The sequence below is a fragment of the Engystomops pustulosus genome, chromosome 6 (assembly GCF_040894005.1).
Source record: "Engystomops pustulosus chromosome 6, aEngPut4.maternal, whole genome shotgun sequence".
Lineage (NCBI taxonomy): Eukaryota > Metazoa > Chordata > Amphibia > Anura > Leptodactylidae > Engystomops > Engystomops pustulosus.
Window position 1 is genome coordinate 139,103,219 of NC_092416.1, and position 22,933 is coordinate 139,126,151.

At 48.0% G+C, this 22,933-nt stretch overlaps 1 protein-coding gene across 1 annotated transcript in view; it reads right to left on the bottom strand.

Annotated features, from left to right (window-relative positions):
• B4GALNT2 (beta-1,4-N-acetyl-galactosaminyltransferase 2 (SID blood group)) overlaps positions 1-22,715 on the bottom strand; it is a 70,014-nt gene extending 47,299 nt beyond the window's left edge. The window contains exons 1-3 of the mRNA XM_072111356.1: positions 22,627-22,715; positions 13,226-13,375; positions 3,234-3,334 (exon numbers count right to left, since the gene is read on the bottom strand). Coding sequence (XP_071967457.1) covers positions 3,234-3,261 — 28 coding nt within the window. The 5' untranslated portion in view covers positions 3,262-3,334; positions 13,226-13,375; positions 22,627-22,715. The remainder of the gene's footprint in view (positions 1-3,233; positions 3,335-13,225; positions 13,376-22,626) is intronic.
• Positions 22,716-22,933: the final 218 nt, after the last annotated feature.

Consider the following 22,933-nt stretch of genomic DNA (forward strand, 5'->3'; position numbering starts at 1 on the left):
CATGGTTGTTGCCGGGCCTTCTGTTTTATCGGGAGCTAGCGGAACCCCGAAAAGATTTGCTACCCTCCGAACAGTGTTCAGTATAACTGAACACACATGCGAATTTGGGGGGCCTATGCAGAGGAAGTCATCTAGGTAATGAATAATAGAATCGATGCCCGATTCCAACTTCACTACCCATTCCAAGAAAGTACTGAATTGTTCAAAGTAGGAGCATGAAAGCGCGCAACCCATGGGGAGACATTGATCTACAAAATAGGCCCCATCCCAGTAACAGCCTAGCAAATGAAAGGACTCCGGATGAACAGGGAGCAGACGAAAGGCTGCTTCAATATCCGTCTTAGCCAAAAGGGCCCCAGGGCCCATTAGTCTTACTAGGTCAATCGCCTTATCGAATGACACGTAAGATACTGAACAGAGTTCATCCGTTATCCCGTCATTCACTGACAGACCCGGGGGTGAGAAAGGTGATGAATTAAGCGAAATTTATTGGGTTCCTTTTTAGGGACTACCCCCAATGGTGAGACTATAAGATTACTTAACGGCATTGATTTGAAAGGGCCTGCCATGCGGCCCATTGCTACCTCTTTCAACAATTTTTCATGAACTACTTGAGGATGTTCCCTGGCTGATTTTAAATTTCTTGTGCTCAAAGCTACCCGTTTAGAAGTTGAGGGGATTTTGAAACCTACACTAAAGCCTTCTAACAGAAATTTTGCGGCTTCTCGATCTGGATACTTACTTAGGTACGGCTGCATCTGGCTTGCTTGGACCGGCATCCTCCCCTTTTCTAGAAGAATCGGAGGCACGGCCTCGAGATTTCTTGAAACATCAGGCTGCCGAGTGCACTCCACCGCAATGGGAGCACGCATGCTTAAACTTACATGTGTTACCGAAGCGACAGCTGCCGTCATTGAACTGCCAGCAAGTGCCTGATTTTCCAGCACCCGCTGAGACAACAGCTGTCCCTTGGGTGACTGGTAAATAGGAGGAGCTTGCACGAAAGGGCTGAGGGCCTATCCTAGCCGCCACCATTAGCCTCATCCAAAGACTAATGTCCCTGTGATCCCAACGCATGGAGGGGCGCATCGCCTTTCTCTGTCTAAACTGTTCGTCATAACGCAACCAGGAGATTCCTCCGTAAAGGCGATGCGCCTCGCCAATGGCGTCCATGTAAGAAAATAAAGCGGAGCAATGCTGAGGGGCTTTTTCGCCTATCACGCTGGCTAGGATGGCAAATGCTTGGAACCAATTATTAAAAGTTCTGGGAATTAATTGGTACCTACGTTTTATCTCGTCTTCCTTTTTATACTCCTCTGGACGTGGTTTATCTAGATTAAACTTGTCCAAAGGGAGTAGTGAAAAAATTTCCACGTACTCGTCCTTCCAAATTTTTTCCTTGACTTCCTGCCGTAAATGGTAACCTAGCGGGCCCTCAAAGCAAACATATATCTCGCTCCGAGGACCGTCATCTGGGCGCCACTCAGCATGTAGCGGAGTTTCGGCCGTCTGCACGACCGGAGCTGGGCCTGGTACTATCTGAGGTGACCAAACGGGTGTTGGGCTACCCGCGTTTAACGCCCTCCCAATTAACTCCTGAAAGCCTGACCATAAATGTGCTACCCAGGGGGGGAGAGAACCCGGGGCCCCTGATTGTGGAAAATTGGCATTAAAGGAATACATTTTGAGGGGGTGGGGGGAGGGGGATGGGGACATAGGAGGTAGGGGCTGTGTGGTACTCACCAGGCTGCCCCGCCGGGGGTAGAACAGCCGTTGGGCCTCATCCTGCGGAAGTTGGCTGGCTCTGGGAAGGCAGGAGGATCACGCTTGAATCCAAAAACTCTTCCACTTCATCAGGTGGAACGACGATTGAGCAAGTCGGAGAGGCCTGCCGTGCTGTTAGGGAATTCCTTGATGACATCACTGGTGCTGGAGAAGAGACCAGCGGGGTATGCACCACCGCTGCGACCACGTGGTTCTGAGGCCTACTGGTCGCGCTGACATCAAGCGCGGGGGGAGGTGAGAGGGAGGGTGTACGGGAGGCTCTAACCCTCCCCCGCTCTGCGGGAGCTGACACTCGGGGCGATGGGGATCTCTGCCTAGTGGCAGCGGCTCTCCTGGGTCTCTGCGGCGGCGGCGAGGTCTGCTGGGCCCGGGACGGGGATCTGCGCTGGGACAAGGAAGTCCCCCTAGCACCAGCAGACGGAGGGCGAACCCTCTTGCCCACCGGTGCCGGGGGCGCACAGGTCCCACGCGCGCCGGTGTTCTGGCGGGTGGTGGGCCTTGCAGGACCGTTGTCGGGGGGAACGTTGGTGGGAGAGGAGTCGGGCCTGAAGCGCTCCGGGGGGCAAGCCCGTCGCGCCGGCCGTGCTGACAGAGGAGATGGCGGGGCCGAGGGGGTTAAGGCGGCCTGCAGCTGAGCACGCAACCAATCCTGGCCGTGCTCAGCTGCTGCCGCCCGCATGATGTCCTGGATGTGGGACATGATCTACCTTCTTCCTCTGCCGACGTGGTGCTCCGTTCCGATCCCTGACGTCGTGGCAAGAGGAAGAAGGGGCCGTCCCTGCCTCCTTTTAAACCCCCAGGAGACTGTGGCTCCTGCGAGATCTTCAGCGCGGGCCTAAGCCCCGCCCCATTAACTCCATCGCTCCGGTCCCCCTCATCATGACGGGCCTCCGTTACTGGCTCCGCCTCCGGTCCACTTCGGCCCTACCTTTAACCGCAGTAAGAGAAAGGTTTTTTGGTTTTCCCATTCCTTCTTTTACTGCAGAGAGAATAACAGGGTTTGAACACCCAGAGCCTCTTAAATCACAGTAAGAGGAAGGGTATGTGGTTTACCCAGTGTTTCTATTACCACTATGAGAATAACTGAACACCCAGAGAAACTTAAAGGGGTATTCCCATCTGGGCATTTACATTTAATTTAATTCATTTGACATATGTAAACATATCCCAATGAGGGATAGGTATATAGGGTTATAAGTCCCTCATAGGCATCTATGTGTGCTTCCTATGTTCTATCTCCAGCCGCAAGAATGGCCGTGCGGCTCTATTTTCTATAGAAAGGGGAGGGGTGATCAGCGCTCACCTCTCCTCCCCTCCAGCGTGCATGATGTGTGCCCACCTGGCTACAGCGAGGTGGGCACGTGTTTGTGTGAATGCAGCCTTATATGTATTAGACTATAGACTGACACATAATTGATATGTAAACTGTTAATGCTGAAGTACCTCACCTGGCAGGTTAATTGTGTTGAGCGGCATAACCTGTACTCCGTGTATGGGGTATCCTAATGGTGAATTTGGAGGGGCTGTTAAAATTTTTCTGGTGTGTTTCCTTTAAAAACAAAAGCATAAACAGTTATCAATATTAGTTAATACTGTCTTACAGATTACAAAGAGAAGCCATGTGATTGCAAAAGGCAAATCAGATCCTGCTTTAGCTGTTAGCAATGTAAATTAACATTAGTGGTGCATGAGATGGAACATGGCATGAGCTCATATTCATCATATTAAGCAAGGGATGGCTGATACCCACCGTTAATAGCTATGATCCCATGAGTGCGATGATTACGGCTGCTAACCGTTCAATTGTAATCTACCTATCCTAAGGGTTTTATTAAGAATTCTTGCCCAACAAAACGTGTTGGCACTAGTAGGCTCTTTTGGTTATTCTCACAGTCTGGAGCCTGCCAAATGCCTTAGGCAGACTTTAATAAAAGTCGTGTAAAGATATGATGCTGTGCACAAGTGTACAAATGATCACAAGTTCCAGATCAGAAGCATCGTCAAACCCACAAATCCTACAGCAGTACTAAACGTAAAACAAAATATTCAAATCAATTCCCCTTTTCCCATGTTATATATAAAAATAAAAAGCAAAACATGCACATAGTTGTTATCTTTGTGTCTGAAAATGAGTTAAAAATAAATTAAAGTAGTAAAATATACTACTAAATGATGTTATATTTGTACTGACCCACAAAATAAAAGTAACCTATTTCAAAAGCTGTAGAAATAATTGTCAATGGAACAGTCGTAGAAGGAGTGGCGTTGAGTAGAGTACCGTGGGGCTCCACAGCAACAGAGCCAATGTAGAGAGAAGAAACAAAAAGCATAGAGGACTCAAGTGAGATCTAATGACAAGAAGATGTATGTTAGGGAGTAACTCTCACCTGGTATATTTGTATGAACGTGCTGGTGAAGAGAGGAGCTGCTGCCCACGAGACAAAGAGGTCCACTCATCCAGAGTGACGGAACCGTCAGTATGGCAAAGATCCACGAGGTGTAGTCTCGATGCGATAGGTGCTGTTCACTCAGGAATGTAATCAAGGTATTGTATCTGTAAAAGTACTTTATTTGGTTGGTACTAAACAACACATTTCGGCTCCGAGCCGGAGCCTTGGTCAGGTGAAATTACATACCATAATTTCACCTGACCAAGGCTCCAACTTGGAGCCAAAACGCATTGTGTTGTACCAACCAAATAAAGTACTTTTTTTTACGGATACAATACCTTGATTACATTCCTGAGTGAAGCTGTGCTTATCGCATCAAGACTACACCTCGTGGATGGAACAGTCGTGGAATTGATTTTTTTTTATTTATCCCACACATATTTTTATATATAAAATATAATTTGCATCCAAAAAGTAAGTCTTCCCACATTGAGTAAGTTGTGGCTCTTGAAAAGTGGAAAAAAATAAATAAAAGAGAAAAACAACAATTGGGCTGGATCTAAAGGGAGTGAATGTATCATATGAAATAAATGGTATTCAAAGTGATTAATAATGAAAGAACAAACACAGAAAATTTACATAACCTACTGTGCAGGACAATAATGATTAAGGCAGGGCACAGTCAAGGAAGTGACCCATGTATACAGGGTATGGCAAAAATGGTTTTACTGGTTAGACAGGATATATACATGATTGATGACCTTTCAGTTAAGGGAATAGCAATGGGAAAAGCACATAGTTTCCCTGACCTCTTCATTAATTCATCCTTTATTTACCTAAATACGATACAGAATTTGTGCTGTCTCATGCTAACAGCAGCAAAGAAAAAAAGAAATATCACATAACAAGCAAATATCACAAGAACTATCAGGAGATATTTAAGAGAAACTGCATCAGCGGTGCGATTATATTTCACCATTAAACCCTTAGGTTTCGGTCCCTTTTTCATTTTACAGTTTTCTGATTTTCACTTCTTGCATTCAAAAAGCTAAATTGTTTTTATTTTTCTTGAATTTTGCTTCAGTTTCAATACAGTAGCAGGTGTGTGGTTGTAGATGTGCATCACTGTTGGCCACTGAATGCAAACAAAAGCTGTGGATGCGTGTCACCATCACTGCCGGCCTCTATATAAAAAAAAAAGCTGTGGATGCGCATCACCATCACCCCAAACCTCTGTATACAAACAGAAGCTCTAGATGTGTGTCACCATCACCGCCGGCCTCTGTATACAAACAAAAGCTGTGGATGTGCGTCACCATCGCTGCCGGCCTCTGTATACAAACAAAAGCTGTGGATGCATGTCACCATCACAGCCGGCCTCTGTATACAAACAAAAGCCGTGGATGTGCATCACTATCACAGTCGGCCTCTGTTTACAAACAAAGCCCGTGGATACGCATCACTATCAAAGCCGGCCTCTGTATACAAACAAAAGCTGTGGATGTGCTTTACCATCACTACCAGCACTGTATGCAAACAGAAGCTTTAGAAGTGCATCACCATCACTGCCGGCCTCTGTATACAAACAGGAGCACTAGTTGCATGTCACCATCACCGCCGGCCTCTGTATTCAAACAGAAGCTTTAGATGTATCTCACCATCACTGTCGGACTCAGTATACAAACAGAAGCCGGCAATGATAGGCACAGCTGAAGGAGGGAGGTGAGTTTACGTTCTTTTTTATATTTAAAGACCCCCAAACCATACATTAAAAAATACCTATTCCCAGACAACCCTTTTTGTACCATCAAAGTCGTTGTCTTTGTAAACTAAAAATAAATGAAATTAAAAACTGATGGGTGTTAGAATTCAGATGAGATTTTTTTACTACATGAGAAAACATTTGTATAATTTAATAGACATTTGCAGAAAGTAAAAAAGGGGTTAAAAACCCCTTTTACATGTTTTGTCTTCTGTTCAGGCTCTATTTGGCTTCTTACTAGAGATGAGCAAGCACTAAAATGCTCGGGTGCTCGTTATTTGAGACAAACTTTTCCTGATGCTCGAGTGCTCGTCTCGAATCACGAGCCCCATTGAAGTCAATGGGAGACTCGAGCATTTTACAAGGGGACCAAGGGTCTGCACAGGGAAGCTTGGCCAAACACCTGGGAACCTCAGAAAAGGATGGAAACACCATGGAAATGGACAGGAAACAGCAGGGGCAGCATGCATGGATGCCTCTGAGGCTGCTTAATCGTACCATTATGCCAAAATTATGGGCAACAGCATGGCGATGACAGAGTGACCGAATGAGGCTAGATAGCATCTAAAACATCCAATAATTGACCCTGACACTATAGAAGACGGCATGCAGAGGCAGCGGCAGGCTAGAGAGTGGCACGGCGACATACCCCAAATGGACTCGGGCTTCAAACCAATTTAAAAAATTCCTTTTGGCGAGGATAACGTGTAGCACTGTATGTATCAGTATTTTGCCTGGTTAAGGCGGCAGAGAGGAACCAAAGGAGGTGAGCAAGAAGCGCTGAAATGATTTCCTATGTGAACAAAAGGTTGACGGTATATTTAGTCGATAACACAGCATGGTGGCGACATAGTGACCAAGTTCCATAACGTATTTGGTGAAACACCCGAAAAATGAGCCTGACACAGCTCGTTTGATAAAGGGACGACATGTGGAGGCAGCCATGGAGACGACTTCCATGATTAAGAGCAACAGTATGGGGCATCCATAGTGCGCTGCTATGATTGAAACTTCAGGTCTCCAGCATGGCGGCGACAGATGCGCCGAGTTCCATTATGTATCTGGTGAAACACCTGAAAATTCTGCCTGACACAGCTCGTTTGATAAGGGGATTATGTGCTGTATTTCCTCTCGCGCTCCAGCGTCTGGGGTATAGACAGCTGAAAGTTGCGCATGGAGACATTGGTGGACGCTGTGGAGGATCGTGGAGGCGAAATGGACAGGAAACAGCAGGGGCAGTATGCATGGATGCCTCTGAGGCTGCCTAATCTTGGGATGGAGCTGGCGGTCCGCTGCCAGGCGAGCTTTCGCCTGTCCAAGCCCCTGTCTCTCGGCTCCTCCCTACCCAAAATGGGCCTGGGGGCCAGAAGCATTTACTTTGAAAAAATTATAATTTTCAAAGCAGGCGGGGTCGTTTGAATATTTCACCTGGGAATAATGGAATAGCATTATATTTTTAATTGTTTTTTCGGAAATGGTTCCATGATTAAGAGCGACAGTATGGGGCATCCATATTGCGCTGCTATGATTGCAACTTTAGGTCTCCAGCATGGCGGCGTCAGATGGGCCGAGTTCCATTATGTATCTGGTGAAACACCCGAAAATCTGCCTGACACAGCTCGTTTGATAAGGGGACGATGTATGGAGTCAGTAAAGTAGTAGTAGATGCTGCAGTTAAAACTATGTTAGTTGGATCTTGGGATGGATCTGGCTGTCCGCTGCCAGACGAGCTTTCTCCTGTCCAAGCCCCTGCCTCTCTGCTCCACCCCACGAAAAATGGGTCTGGGGGCCAGAAGCGTTTACTTTGAAAAAATTATAATTTTCAAAGCAGGCGGGGGCTACAAACAGCACTTCTAAGAACCTTTTGTGTAAGATCAAGTGTAGTACTGTTCTTATAAGTAATTGGCTTGGTTATGGCGGGTGAGTGGAATGTAAACAGATGCGCAAGAAGCGCTGAAATAATATCGGTAAATGATAAAAGTTTGGCAGTATATTTTGTGGATAACACAGCAGGGTGGCGACAAAGTTAACAAGTTTGATGTGGAAGCCATGAAAACAACACAAAATTCTGCCTGACACAGCTCGTTTGCTAAGGGGACGGTGTATGGAGGCAGTAAGGTATTAGTAGATTAAAGGTGCTGCAGTTAAAACAACGTTAGTTGGATCTTGGGATGGAGCTGGCGGTTAGCTGCCAGGCGAGCTTTCGCCTGTCCAAGCCCCTGTCTCTCGGCTCCTCCCCAAACAGCACTTCTAAGAACCTTTTGTATAAGATCAAGTGTAGTAGTGTTCTTATAAGTTTGGGTTATGGCGGGTGAGGGGAATGTAAACAGATGCGCAAGAAGCGCTGAAATAATATCGGTAAATGATAAAAGTTTGGCAGTATATTTTGTGGTGACAAAGTTAACAAGTTTGATGTGGAAGCCATGAAAATAACCCGTGTACACTTATCGGTGATGATGCCACCAGCTGCACTGAAAACTCGCTCAGACAACACACTACCAGCCGGGCAGGCAAGAACCTCCAAGGCGTACAGCGCCAATTCGTGCCACATGTCCAGCTTTGAAACCCAGTAGTTGTTGGGAGCTGTGTGATCATTTAGGACGATGGTATGGTCAGCTACGTACTCCCTCATAATCTTTCTGTAAAGATCAGCCCTACTCTGCCGAGACTGGGGACAGGTGACAGTGTCTTGCTGGGGTGACATAAAACTGGCAAAGGTCTTGTAAAGCGTACCCCTGCCAGTGCTGGACAAGCTGCCTGCTCGCCTACTCTCCCTCGCTACTTGTCCCGCAGAAGTACACCCTCTTCCGCTAGCGCTCTCAGAAGGGAAATACTGTTTCAGCTTGTGCACCAGGGCCTGCTGGTATTCATGCATTCTCACACTCCTTTCCTCTCCAGGGATGAGAGTGGAAAGATTTTGCTTGTACCGTGGGTCCAGGAGAGTGAATACCCAGTAATCGGTGCTGGAATAAATTCTTTGAACGCTAGGCAGCCTAGCATTAAATCTGCCATATGCACCAGAGTTCCAATACGCAAGAATTCACTCCCCTCACTGGCCTGACTGTCCATTTCCTCCTCCTCCAATTACTCTTCTTCTGCCCATACACGCTGAACAGTGAAGGACTGAGCAATGCTCCCCTCTTCTGTCTCCCCAACATTCTCCTCCTCTTCCTCCTCATCCTCCTCCACCTCCTCCGATATGCGCTGAGAAACAGACCTGAGGGTGCTTTGGCTATCAACAAGGGAATCTTCTTCCCCCGTCTCTTGTGACGAGCGCAAAGCTTCCAACTTCATGCTGACCAGAGAGTTTTTCAACAGGCCGAGTTTTTCAACAGGCTAACAGGAAGCTGACTGACCTGACTACCAGTTCTGGTGGAAGTTGACATCTGGCAGTCTACAATTGCTCTGCGTTGCTGGTAAACTCTGGATAACATGGTTAATGTTGAATTCCACCTCGTAGGCACGTCGCACAGTAGTCGGTGAGCGGGCAGTTGAAGGCGGCGCTGCGCTGCCCTGATAGTGGCAGCATCTGTGCGGGACTTCCTGAAATGCGCACAGATGCGGCGCACCTTTGTGAGCAAATCAGACAGATGGGGGTATGTCTTGAGGAACCGCTGAACTATGAGATTTACACATGGGCCAGGCATTTTTATCGCCTAGGCTCAGCAGTTTGAGCACCGCCTGCTGTCGCTTAGCGACTGTGTACAAAAGTGGAGAAAAAACGGGGCAAAAAAGGTTGGGCGCTGGAACGGCCTGAGTTGGTGGGGTGTCTACACCAGCAATGGGATTTGACTGATTCAGCCCACACCAGAAGATATTTTTAGGCTATGGACTCTTTAATGGATGGATTAAAATTGCAATTACAAAGGCAAGAACTTAAATAAAGTTAAAAAAGAAATAAAACTGGTACTTGTGAACGTACCTATGCATGTAGCAGTGAGTCTATGAATTAATAGTCCAAAAAGTGACGCGTTTCGGGAGGATGCTCCCTTCTTCTGACTAAAAATGGACATATGGTGTTGTACACAGATACTTACATATATATAGAGTAGACAATATCATTAATTAGACACAGGAGTGATGAACAGGTTCTCTGTTCATCACTCCTGTGTCTAATTAATGATATTGTCTACTCTATATATATGTATCTGTGTACAACACCATATGTCCATTTTTAGTCAGAAGAAGGGAGCATCCTCCCGAAACGCGTCACTTTTTGGACTATTAATTCATAGACTCACTGCTACATGCATAGGTACGTTCACAAGTACCAGTTTTATTTCTTTTTTAACTTTATTTAAGTTCTTGCCTTTGTAATTGCAATTTTAATCCATCCATTAAAGAGTCCATAGCCTAAAAATATCTTCTGGTGTGGGCTGAATCAGTCAAATCCCATTGCTGGTGTAGACACCCCACCAACTCAGGCCGTTCCAGCGCCCAACCTTTTTTGCCCCGTTTTTTCTCCACTTTTGTACATTTTCATCACTGGTCCATCGGCTGATGGTACCAGTCACCAGGGGATCTGTGGAGCTGCAGGAACGTGTTGGACTCGAAGGATTACGACTTTGGAACTATACAATGCATAATACCAATTGGTAACCAGGTGAGCAGTTTTCGCCTACTCCTTATCCTGCTACTGTGACGGTATCACACGAGGCGCCGCCCTCCCGTTGTTCTTGTTTCTCTCTCATTTACGTCGCTTAGCGACGGCACTGCTGCTGTGCCTAGAGCTACCGACTGATGGCGCCATGCCCACGGATGGTAATTCGGAGGAGGAGGTGGAGGAGGGGTGGGAGGAGGAGGAGGCATAGTAGGCCTGAGAGACCTGGACTGAGGTAGGCTGCACAATCCTCTGCGTCGGCAGTATATGACCAGCCCCAGGGTCAGACTCGGTCCCAGCCTCCACCAAGTTAACCCAATGTGCCGTCAGCGATATATAGTGGCTCTGCCCGGCAGCACTCATCCACGTGTCAGTGGTCAGGTGGACCTTGTCCGAAACGGCGTTGGTCAGGGCACAGATGATGTTGTCTGACATGTGCTGGAGCAGGGCTGGGACGGCACATCGGGAAAAGTAGTGGCGGCTGGGGACCGAATACCAAGGGGCGGCCGCCGCTATGAGGTTGCAAAAGGCCTCGGTCTCTACCAGCCTATAGGGCAGCATCTCCAGGCTGATTAATTTGGAGATGTGGATGTTGAGGGCTTGGGCGTGTGGGTGGGTTGCACTGTATTTCCTCTTACGCTCCAGCGTCTGGGGTATAGACAGCTGAACGCTGCGCATGGAGACATTGGTGGATGCTGTGGAGGCGAAGGTGTGGTTTTCGCACGGGAGGTGTTTGGGCCCAGGTCCTGGGCAGGGTGCTGACTAGCAGAGGCAGCAGATGACACAGGGGAAGGAACAGTGGTGTGCCAGGCCGGAGGTGAACGGCCTTGGTTCCATTGAGTGGGGTGTTTAGCATTCATATGCCTGCGCATACTGGTGGTGGTTAAGCTGGTAGTGGTGGAACCCCTGCTGATCCTGGTGTGGCAAAGGTTGCACACCACAGTCCGTCGGTCATCCGGTGTTTCTTTAAAGAACCTCCAGACTTCCGAAAATCTAGCCCTCGCCACGGGAGCTTCACTACGTGAAACATTTGGCGCTGATGCACCAGCTCTGGCCCTGCCTCTCCGTCTGGCCCCACCACTGCCTCTTCCAACCTGTTCTCGTCGAGGACTCGCCTCCGTCTCAGAAGCACTGTGTTCACCCGGCCTATCAACCCAGCTTGGGTCTGTCACCTCATCATCCTCCGATCCCTCAGTCTGCTCCCCCCTCGGACTTCCTGCCCTGATAAAAACTTCACCACTGTCTGACAACCATGTCTCCTCATCGTCCGACACCTCTTTACACACTTCTTTCACTACGTCAACAATGTCATCATCACCCACAGACTGCGACCGGTGGAAAACCTGGGCATCGGGAAAGAGCTTAACAGCAACCGGACAAGTGGTCTGTGACTCTGGGAAGGGTCCAGAAAATAGTTGCCGGTTCAGATGCCAAATTTTCCTGGGAAGGGGGCAGACTGGGGGGAAGGAGGCTGAGGTGGAGGAGCTGGAGCAGTGCTGATTTCGGTGACATGGGTGGACTGCGTGGAAGACTGACTGGTGGACAAATGGCTAGAAGCATTGTCCGCAATCCACGACATCACCTGTTCTGGCCTCAGCAGTGCTCTACCACGAGTCCCACGAGTGTTTTTTTGTGTAGCCCTATTGTAGCCCTAAGAAGGCCTGTTGGGTTCTTGTATGGCTAGTTTCTAACCTACACTGACAGCACACAACTGGATTTTGTGCTGTGCCTGTGATGACTTTTAGTTTTGAAAAAAAAACTGAAAAAAAGCGGCAGAATGTGCCTAATTCAATCAAACCCCTAATAAATTGTCCCACTTAGGTGTTTGAGATGGATATGTGTGTCACTAAGAGCTAAATAGAACGTTCGCAAATCTCCTTGCAAATTTGTCACAATATGGTACTAGCTGCACTACTAGTGCCAGCAAGGCCAGCCACAAGCAAAGAAAAAAAAAATCTAGCCATAACAAGGGCTGTTGGGTTCTTGTAGACTCACTCCTGCCTAACAGTAAGCTAATATAACACCCTAACGCTTTCCCTGACCAGCAGCAGCTCTCTCCCTAACGGCATCCAGACAGAGAATGATGCGAGCAGCGCGGGCAGGGGCTAGTCTATTCCAGGGTCACCTGATCAGGCCAGCCAACCACTGCTATCGACGTGTAAGGGTACCACGTCATGCTGGGTGGAGTGCAGAGTCTCCTGGCTTGTGATTGGCTCTGTTTCTGGCTGCCAAAAATCAAAACGGCGGGAGATGCCATTTTCTCGAGCTGGCGAAATATTCGTCCAAGCAACGAGCAGTTTCGAGTACGCTAATGCTCGAATGAGCATCAAGCTCGAACGAGTGTGTTCGCTCATCTCTACTTCTTACCTCTTTCAGTTTCTGTCCTACAGTAAAGATTATTCCTGCCCCTAGGACCCATTTCATCACCTACTCTTCTGCCTTCAGATTCACAGTCTCCTGAGTTCCATTCCACAGGATCTATAATAACCTCTGCCCCTGAGATACTGGTGACCACAAAACCTAAATAGTTTACAGGTCAAAGTGTTTAGAAAAAAGTAAAAGAAGGGGGTGGTAAATCATGACATCTATGGGGTTCCGAATAATTGATTAAAGGTACTTGGAAAATTACATTGCTAAAATCGACAATTACTGTTAAAACCTAATTTTTACATTGAGATAATCGCTTACCGTTTTTTGTAATGTTCATATTCCTTCTCTCTCCGGTGTAATGCAAATTCTTGATCGTCTGTGGCCAAATATCCCTTAAGATTATGAACAGTTAATCCATTTTGCTTGATAGGACATGTGCACTGGCGTTTTGATAAGGTGACTTCATAACTGAAACATAAAACATGATTTTAGAAGATTGCACTTGCACCTGCCGTCTACCAAGAATGCTGCCATGCATTGTACAGAAGCAGTGCTTAGTATTGCAGCTCAGTCCCATTTAATTCATCCAGGCCCCTGAGCACATGCAGGGCTGCAGACAGCGGAGGGCTGCAGACAGCTGCAGACCATCGTGGACCCAGTTATGTCTGATTTCAGTTGTCTGCTCTATGTTGTTTGTCCCTGTGTCTTGTCATTTTTCCTGTGAACTCAGTGTAGGGATTGTTGACCAGAAGTCACTAATTTATAGGGTTTGCAAGGCTTGTTAGGTAGGTGATAGGAGTTGTGGATGAATTAAGGGCCTACACCCTCTTTCTTTATTGCCTTCTATTTTTTATTCTTCACTGTTTTCTTAACCTGTTTCCATTATTTTGTCCCCAATCTTTTAAAGCGTACCTGTAAAGTTACTGCCAAAAAATAGTGTAAGCACTAGAGATGAGCGAACATACTCGTCCGAGCTTGATGCTCGTTCGAGCATTAGCGTACTCGAAACTGCTCGTTGCTCGGACGAGTATTTCGCCAGCTCGAGAAAATGGCATCTCCCGCCATTTTGCTTTGTGGCGGCCAGAAACAGAGCCAATCACAAGCCAGGAGACTCCTGTACTCCACCCAGCATGACGTGGTACCCTTACCAGTGGCGTAACTACCACCGTAGCAGCCGTAGCGGTTGCTACGGGGCCCGTGAACTTAAGGGGCCCGGGGACGCACGGCCGCATGTGCCTAACCCGCCTACTCCCTCCCAAACAGCCTCCCATACGCCGGCCGACAAAGGGGACCGACCACCCACCCCGTGACTGACCCACCCCAAATACTGAACTTCCCTCCCAGCCGCCGGCACAAGGAGCTTCCGACTACACTGCCCGCCCCACCGCACTATCCCCGCGCGCGCCCCCCGCACTTGCTGCCCGCCCCCGCACTTGCCATCCGCCCGCCCCCCGCGCTTGCCAACCGCCCGCCCCCTGCACTTGCCATCCGCCTGCCCCCCGCACTTGCCATCTGCCCGCCCCCCGCACTTGCCAACCGCCCGCGAACCCACCTGCCCGCCCGAACACCGAACCACCCAGCTGATGGCCTACACAGCTGCCACGCTGGACATCAAAAAAGTAAGTACTATTATTTACATGTGTTTGTATATATATGCTAATGTGTGTGTTTTGTATATATATGCTTATGTTTGTGCGTATATATATATATATATATATATATATATATGCTTGTGTGTGTGTATATATATGCTTATGCTTGGGTATGTGTGTATGTGTATATATATATATATATATATATATATATATATATATATATGCTAGTGCTTGTATGTGTGTTTTTGTATATGGTGCGAATGTGAATGTATGTGTGTACATGCTATACGTGTGTGTGTATATGCTATATATACTAAATGTATGTGTGTAAATGCTGTATGTACTGTATGTAAACACTGTATGTATATGTTGTGTTTATACTGTATGTATAAGTATACATATACATACTATATGTACACTCACCGGCCACTTTATTAGGTACACCATGCTAGTAACGGGTTGGACCCCCTTTTGCCTTCAGAACTGCCTCAATTCTTCGTGGCATAGATTCAACAAGGTGCTGGAAGCATTCCTCAGAGATTTTGGTCCATATTGACATGATGGCATCACACAGTTGCCGCAGATTTGTCGGCTGCACATCCATGATGCGAATCTCCCGTTCCACCACATCCCAAAGATGCTCTATTGGATTGAGATCTGGTGATTGTGGAGGCCATTTGAGTACAGTGAACTCATTGTCATGTTCAAGAAACCAGTCTGAGATGATTCCAGCTTTATGACATGGTGCATTATCCTGCTGAAAGTAGCCATCAGATGTTGGGTACATTGTGGTCATAAAGGGATGGACATGGTCAGCAACAATACTCAGGTAGGTTGTGGCGTTGCAACGATGCTCAATTGGTACCAAGGGGCCCAAAGAGTGCCAAGAAAATATTCCCCACACCTTGACACCACCACCACCAGCCTGAACCGTTGATACAAGGCAGGATGGATCCATGCTTTCATGTTGTTGACGCCAAATTCTTACCCTACCATCTGAATGTCGCAGCAGAAATCGAGACTCATCAGACCAGGCAACGTTTTTCCAATCTTCTACTGTCCAATTTCGATGAGCTTGTGCAAATTGTAGCCTCAGTTTCCTGTTCTTAGCTGAAAGTAGTGGCACCCGGTGTGGTCTTCTGCTGCTGTAGCCCATCTGCCTCAAAGTTCGACGTACTGTGCATTCAGAGATGCTCTTCTGCCTACCTTGGTTGTAACAGGTGGCGATTTGAGTCACTGTTGCCTTTCTACCAGTCTGCCCATTCTCCTCTGACCTCTGGCATCAACAAGGCATTTCCGCCCACAGAACTGCCGCTCACTGGATGTTTTTTCTTTTTCGGACCATTCTCTGTAAACCCTAGAGATGGTTGTGCGTGAAAATCCCAGTAGATCAGCAGTTTCTGAAATACTCAGACCAGCCCTTCTGGCACTAACAACCATGTCACGTTCAAAGTCACTCAAATCACCTTTCTTCCCCATACTGATGCTCGGTTTGAACTGCAGAAGATTGTCTTGACCATGTCTACATGCCTAAATGCACTGAGTTGCCGCCATGTGATTGGCTGATTAGAAATTAAGTGTTAACGAGCAGTTGGACAGGTGTACCTAATAAGGTGGCCGGTGACTGTATATAATGTGTATGTAGTATACAGTAAGTGTGCAAATTTGATGTGTATATACTGTATGAGTTTGTATATATGTGTATAAATGTATTTGTGTACATAAATGTATGCATATGAGTGTATACATGTATCTATGTGGATGCGAGTATAGGATAGTGAATGTATGAGTGTAGAACTTTATATGTGTGTATATGTCTGTATAAATTTGCATATATCTTTTAAAGGGGAAGGGGGCCCCATGCAGAAATCTGCTATGGGGCCCAGCCACTACTAGTTACGCCACTGACCCTTACACGTCGATAGCAGTGGTTGGCTGGCCAGATCAGGTGACCCTGGAATAGACTAGCCCCTGCCCGCGCTGCTCGCGTCATTCTCTGTCTGGATGCCGCTAGGGAGAGAGCTGCTGCTGGTCAGGGAAAGCGTTAGGCTGTTCTATTAGAATAGTGTTAGGCAGGAGTGATTCTACAAGAACCCAACAGCCCTTCTTAGGGCTACAATAACGTTTTATTTTACTTTTTTTTGCTTGCTTGTGGCTGGGCTTGCTGGCATTAGTAGTGCAGCTAGTACCATATTGTGAGGAATTTGCAGGGAGACTTGTGCTTAGCTCTTAGTGACACACATATCCACCTCAAACACCGAAGTGGGACAATTTAATAGGGGTTAGATTTGAATTAGGCAGAGTCTGCTGATTTATTTTTTTTTACGTTTATTTCTTTTTAGAACTCACAGTAATCTGCCAAAGCAGTGTGCTTTGAGTGTGGGCTAGAAAATAGCCATAGGAGAACCCCAACGGCTTATTTAGGCCTACAATAGCGTTATATTTTCCTTTTTTTTTGGTTTGCTTGTGGCTGGGCTTGCTGGCATTAGTAGTGCAGCTAGTACCATATTGTGAGTAATTTGCAGGGAGACTTGTGTTTAGCTCTTAGTGACACACATATCCACCTCAAACACCGAAGTGGGACAATTTATTAGGGGTTTGAGTAGAATTACGCCGAGTCTGCTGATTTATTTTTTTTTACGTTTATTTCTTTTTAGAACTCACAGTAATCTGCCAAAGCAGTGTGCTTTGAGTGTGGGCTAGAAAATAGCCATAGGAGAACCCCAACAGCTTATTTAGGCCTACAATAGCGTTATATTTTCCTTTTTTTGGTTTGCTTGTGGCTGGGCTTGCTGGCATTAGTAGTGCAGCTAGTACCATATTGTGAGGAATTTGCTGGGAGACTTGCGACCGTTGTGTTTAGCTCTTAGTGACACACATATCCACCTCAAACACCGAAGTGGGACAATTTATTAGGGGTTTGATTTGAATTAGGCACAGTCTACTGATTTATTTATTTTTTTACGTTTATTTCTCTTATAACTGAAAGTCATCTGGCACAGCACAAAATCCAGTTGTTTGCTGTCAGTGCTGGGCAGGGTGAGACACCACCTGCTGATGAGGGAGCAGGGGAACGCCGCAGAGCTACACTCCCTAGGTTCATCATGTCTCAAGTTACTGGGACTTGTGGTAGAGCACTGTTGAGGCCAGAACAGTGCGAAGAGGTGATGTCGTGGATTGCAGACAATGCTTCTAGCCATTTGTCCACCAGTCAGTCTTCCACGCAGTCCACCCATGTCACCGAAATCAGCACTCCTCCAGCTCCTCCACCTCAGCCTCCTTCCCCCCAGTCTGCCCCCTCCCAGCAAAATTTGACATTTGAACAGGCATACTCTGAGGAACTGTTTTCTGGACCCTTCCCACAGTCACAAACCACTTGTCCGGTTGATGCTGAGCAATTTTCCGATGTCCAGGTTTTCCACCGGTCGCAGTCTGTGGGTGATGATGACATTATTGACATAGTGGAAGAAGTGTGTAAAGAGGTGTCGGACGATGAGGAGACACGGTTGTCAGACAGTGGTGAAGTTGTTGTCAGGGCAGGAAGTCCGAGGGGGAAGCAGACTGAGGGATCGGAGGATGATGAGGTGACAGACCCAAGCTGGGTTGATAGGCCGGATGAACACAGTGCTTCTGAGACGGAGGCGAGTCCTATAGCAGAACACGTTGGAAGAGGCAGTGGTGGGGCCAGACGGAGAGGCAGGGCCAGAGCTGCAGCATCGGCGCCAAATGTTGCCCGTAGTCAAGCTCCCGTGGCGAGGGCTAGATTTTCAGAAGTCTGGAGGTTCTTTAAAGAAACACCGGATGAGGGACGGACTGTGGTGTGCAACCTTTGCCAAACCAGGATCAGCAGGGGTTCCACCAATACTAGCTTAACTACCACCAGTATGCGCAGGCATATGAATGCTAAACACCCCACTCAATGGCACCAAGCCCGTTCACCTCCAGCCGGGAACATCACTGCTCCTTGCCCTGTGTCATCTGCTAGTCAGCCCCCTGCCCAGGACCATGGCCCAAACACCTCCCATGCGAAAACCCCATCTTCGCCTCCACGATCCTCCACAGCATCCACCAGCGTTCAGCTCTCCATACCCCAAAAGGAAGTATAGCGCAACCCACCCACACGCCCAAGCCCTCAACGTCCACATCTCCAAGTTGCTTAGCCTGGAGATGCTGCCCTATAGGCTGGTAGAGACCAAGGCCTTTCGAAACCTCATGGCGGCGGCCGCCCCTCGGTATTCGGTCCCCAGCCGCCACTACTTTTCCCGATGTGCCGTCCCAGCCCTGCACAAGCACGTGTCAGAGAACATCATCCGTGCCCTGACCAACGCCGTTTCTGACAAGGTCCGTCTGACCACGGACACGTGGACGAGTGCTGCCGGGTAGGGCCACTATGTATCGCTGACGGCACATTGGGTTAACTTGGTGGAGGCTGGGACCGATTCTGACCCTGGGGCTGGTCATATACTGCCGACGCCGAGGATTGCGGGGCCTACCTCGGTCCAGGTCTCAAAGGCCTACTATGCCTCCTCCTCCTCCCACCCCTCCTCCACCTCCTCCTCCGAATTACCATCCGTGGGCATGGCGCCATCAGTCGGTAGCTCTAGGCACAGCAGCAGTGCCGTCGCTAAGCGACAGCAGGCGGTGCTCAAACTGCTGAGCCTAGGCGATAAGAGGCACACCGCCCAAAAGCTATTACAGGGCATCACGGCGCAGACTGATCTGTGGCTGGCACCGCTGAACCTGAATCCAGGCATGGTTGTGTGTCACAACGGCCGTAACCTGGTGGCGGCTCTGCAACTCGGCAGACTGACACATGTGCCATGCCTGGCCCATGTGTTAAATCTCATAGTTCAGCGTTTCCTCAAGACATACCCCAATCTGTCTGATTTGCTCACGAAGGTGCGCCGCATCTGTGCGCATTTCAGGAAGTCCAGCACAGATGCTGCCACTCTCAGGGCAGCGCAGCGCCGCCTCCAACTGCCCGCTCACCGACTGTTGTGCGACGTGCCCACGAGGTGGAATTCAACATTAACCATGTTATCCAGAGTTTACCAGCAGCGCAGAGCGATTGTAGACTGTCAGATGTCAACTTCCACCAGAACTGGTAGTCAGGTCAGTCAGCTTCCTCAAGTCTACAATGAGGAGTGGACGTGGATGTCTGATATCTGTCAGGTGCTGAGTAACTTTGAGGAGTCAACACAGATGGTCAGTGGCGATGCCGCCATCATCAGCCTCACCATCCCGCTGCTTGGCCTGTTGAAAAATTCTCTGGTCAGCATGAAGTCGGAAGCTTTGCGCTCGTCACAAGAGACGGGGGAAGAAGATTCCCTTGTTGATAGCCAAAGCACCCTTAGGTCTGTTTCTCAGCGCATATCGGAGGAGGTGGAGGAGGATGAGGAGGAAGAGGAGGAGAATGTTGGCGAGACAGAAGAGGGGACCATTGTTCAGTCCTTCACTGTTCAGCGTGTATGGGCAGAAGAAGAGGAGTTGGAGGGGGAGGAAATGGGCAGTCAGGCCAGTGAGGGGAGTGAATTCTTGTGCGTTGGGACTCTGGCGCATATGGCAGATTTCATGCTAGGCTGTCTATCCCGTGACCCTCGCGTTCAAAGAATTTATTCCAGCACCGATTACTGGGTATTCACTCTCCTGGACCCACGGTACAAGCAAAATCTTTCCACTCTCATCCCTGGAGAGGAAAGGAGTGTGAGAATGCATGAATACCAGCAGGCCCTGGTGCACAAGCTGAAACAGTATTTCCCTTCTGACAACGCTAGCGGCAGAGGGCGTACTTCTGCGGGACAAGTAGCGAGGGAGAGTAGGCGAGCAGGCAACTTTTCCAGCACTGGCAAGGGTAAGCTTTACAAGGCCTTTGCCAGTTTTATGTCACCCCAGCAAGACACTGTCACCTGTCCCCAGTCACGGCAGAGTAGGGCTGATCTTTACAGAAAGATGGTGAGGGAGTACGTAGCTGACCATACCATCGTCCTAAATGATCACACAGCTCCCTACAACTACTGGGTTTCAAAGCTGGACATGTGGAACGAACTGGCGCTGTAGGCCTTGGAGGTTCTTGCCTGCCCTGCCGCTAGCGTGTTGTCTGAGCGGGTTTTCAGTGCAGCTGGTGGCATCATCACAGATAAGCGTACACGCCTGTCGACTGACAGCGCTGACAGGCTGACGCTTATCAAGATGAATAAAGCCTGGATTTCTCCGGATTTTCATTCTCCACCAGGTGAAAGAAGCTCAACCTGAATAATGTATGCACTCCTCCTCCTCATTGTCCTCCTTCTCCTCCTCTTTGTACACTAAAGCAGAGGAAACTGGCTATTTTTTGCCAGGGCCAACTGGCTCTAGCTATAGTACTCTATGTATTTAATTTTTCTGGAGGCCCACCTAACCGGTCCTCTGTTTTAAGCAATTTTTGGAAGTGCCACATACAGGCACTCAATCTATTTAATTTTTCTGGAGGACCACTTACCTGCTCCTCTGGTTTGAAAACTTTTTTGGACTGCCACATACAGGCACTATCCAAATTAAATTGTCTCCATAGCAGCCTCCACATGTCGCTGGCTCCACACGTTGTCTCCATTGCTACCTCCACACGTCATCGCCATAGCTGCCTCCAAAAGTCGTCCATATAGCTGCCTCCATACATGGTCTCCTTATCAAACGAGCTGTGTCAGGCAGAATTTTGGGTTGTTTTCATGGATTCCACATCAAACTTGTTAACTTTGTCGCCACCCTGCTGTGTAATCCACAAAATGTACTGGCAAACTTTTATCATTTACCGATATTATTTCAGTGCTTCTTGCGCATCTGTTTACATTCCCCTCACCCGCCATATCCCAAACTTATAAGAACGCTACAACACTTGATCTTATACAAAAGGTTCTTAGAAGTGCTGTTTGGGGAGTAGCCTAGAGACAGGGGCTTGAATTGGCGAAAGCTCGCCTGGCAGCGGAGCGCCAGCTCCATCTCAAGATCCAACTAACATAGTTTTAACTGCAGTACCTTTAATCTACTACTAGTTCACTGTCTCCATACATGGTCCCCTTATCAAACGAGCTGTGTCAGGCAGAATTTTGGGTTGTTTTCATGGATTCCACATCAAACTTGTTAACTTTGTCGCCACCTTGCTGTGTAATCCACAAAATATACTGGCAAACTTTTATCATTTACCGATATTATTTCAGCGCTTCTTGCGCATCTGTTTACATTCCCCTCACCCACCATAACCCAAGCTTATAAGAACGCTACTACATCGTCCCCTTATCAAACGAGCTGTGTCAGGCAGAATTTTCAGGTGTTTCACCAGATACATAGTGGAACTCGGCCCATCTGTCGCCGCCATGCTGGAGACCTGAAGTTGCAATCATAGCAGCGCAATATGAATGCCCCATACTGTCGCTCTTAATCATGGAAGTCGTCTCCATGGCTGCCTCCACATGTCGTCCCCTTATCAAAAGAGCTGTGTCAGGCTCATTTTTCGGGTGTTTCACCAGATACGTTATGGAACTTGGTCACTATGTCGCCACCATGCTGTGTTATCGACTAAATATACCGTCACCATTTTGTTCACATAGGAAATCATTTCAGCGCTTCTTGCTCACCTCCTTTGGTTCCTCTCTGCCACCCATTGGTTTGAAGCCTGAGTCCATTTAGGTTATGTCGCCATGACACACTCTAGCCTGCCGCTGCTGCCGCTGCCTCTGCATGCCGTCCCCTATAGTGTCAGGGTCATTTATTGAATGTTTTAGAAGCTATCTAGCCTCATTCGGTCACTCTGTCATGGCCATGCTGTTGCCCATAATTTTGGCATAATGGTACGATTAAGCAGCCTCAGAGGCATCCATGCATGAAGCCCCTGCTGTTTCCTGTCCATTTCCGTGGTGTTTCCATCCTTTTCTGAGGTTCCCAGGTGTTTGGCCAAGCTTCCCTGTGCAGAGCCTTGGTCCCCTTGAAAAATGCTCGAGTCTCCCATTGACTTCAATGGGGCTCGTTATTCGAGACGAGCACTCGAGCATCGGGAACAGTTCGTCTCGAATAACGAGTACCCGAGCATTTTAGTGCTCGCTCATCTCTAGTAAGCACCGCTGGAGCCTTTGATAACAATTCCAACGTTACCTGTATTGTGCTGCTGGCTTCTTCCTAGCCTGAGATATATTTGGTATATATAAAATTAGATTCAGATTCCGCTAATTCTGATGTGGATGGGCACTTCCTGGTTGTGACATCAGCTCACCCCACTGAAGCCAGAAGAGAAGAGCATGTTTGTAATTGGCCAATGTGAAGCGTGTGATGAGTCACATGCTTGTGAAATCACTACAGGTCCTTTGCATTGAACTAAGTACTTTCAAATGATGCAGGACAGCTTGTTTGGAATTGGCCAGACTGAAGCTGGCCATCTCTAGCTGTACTACATGGTTTCACA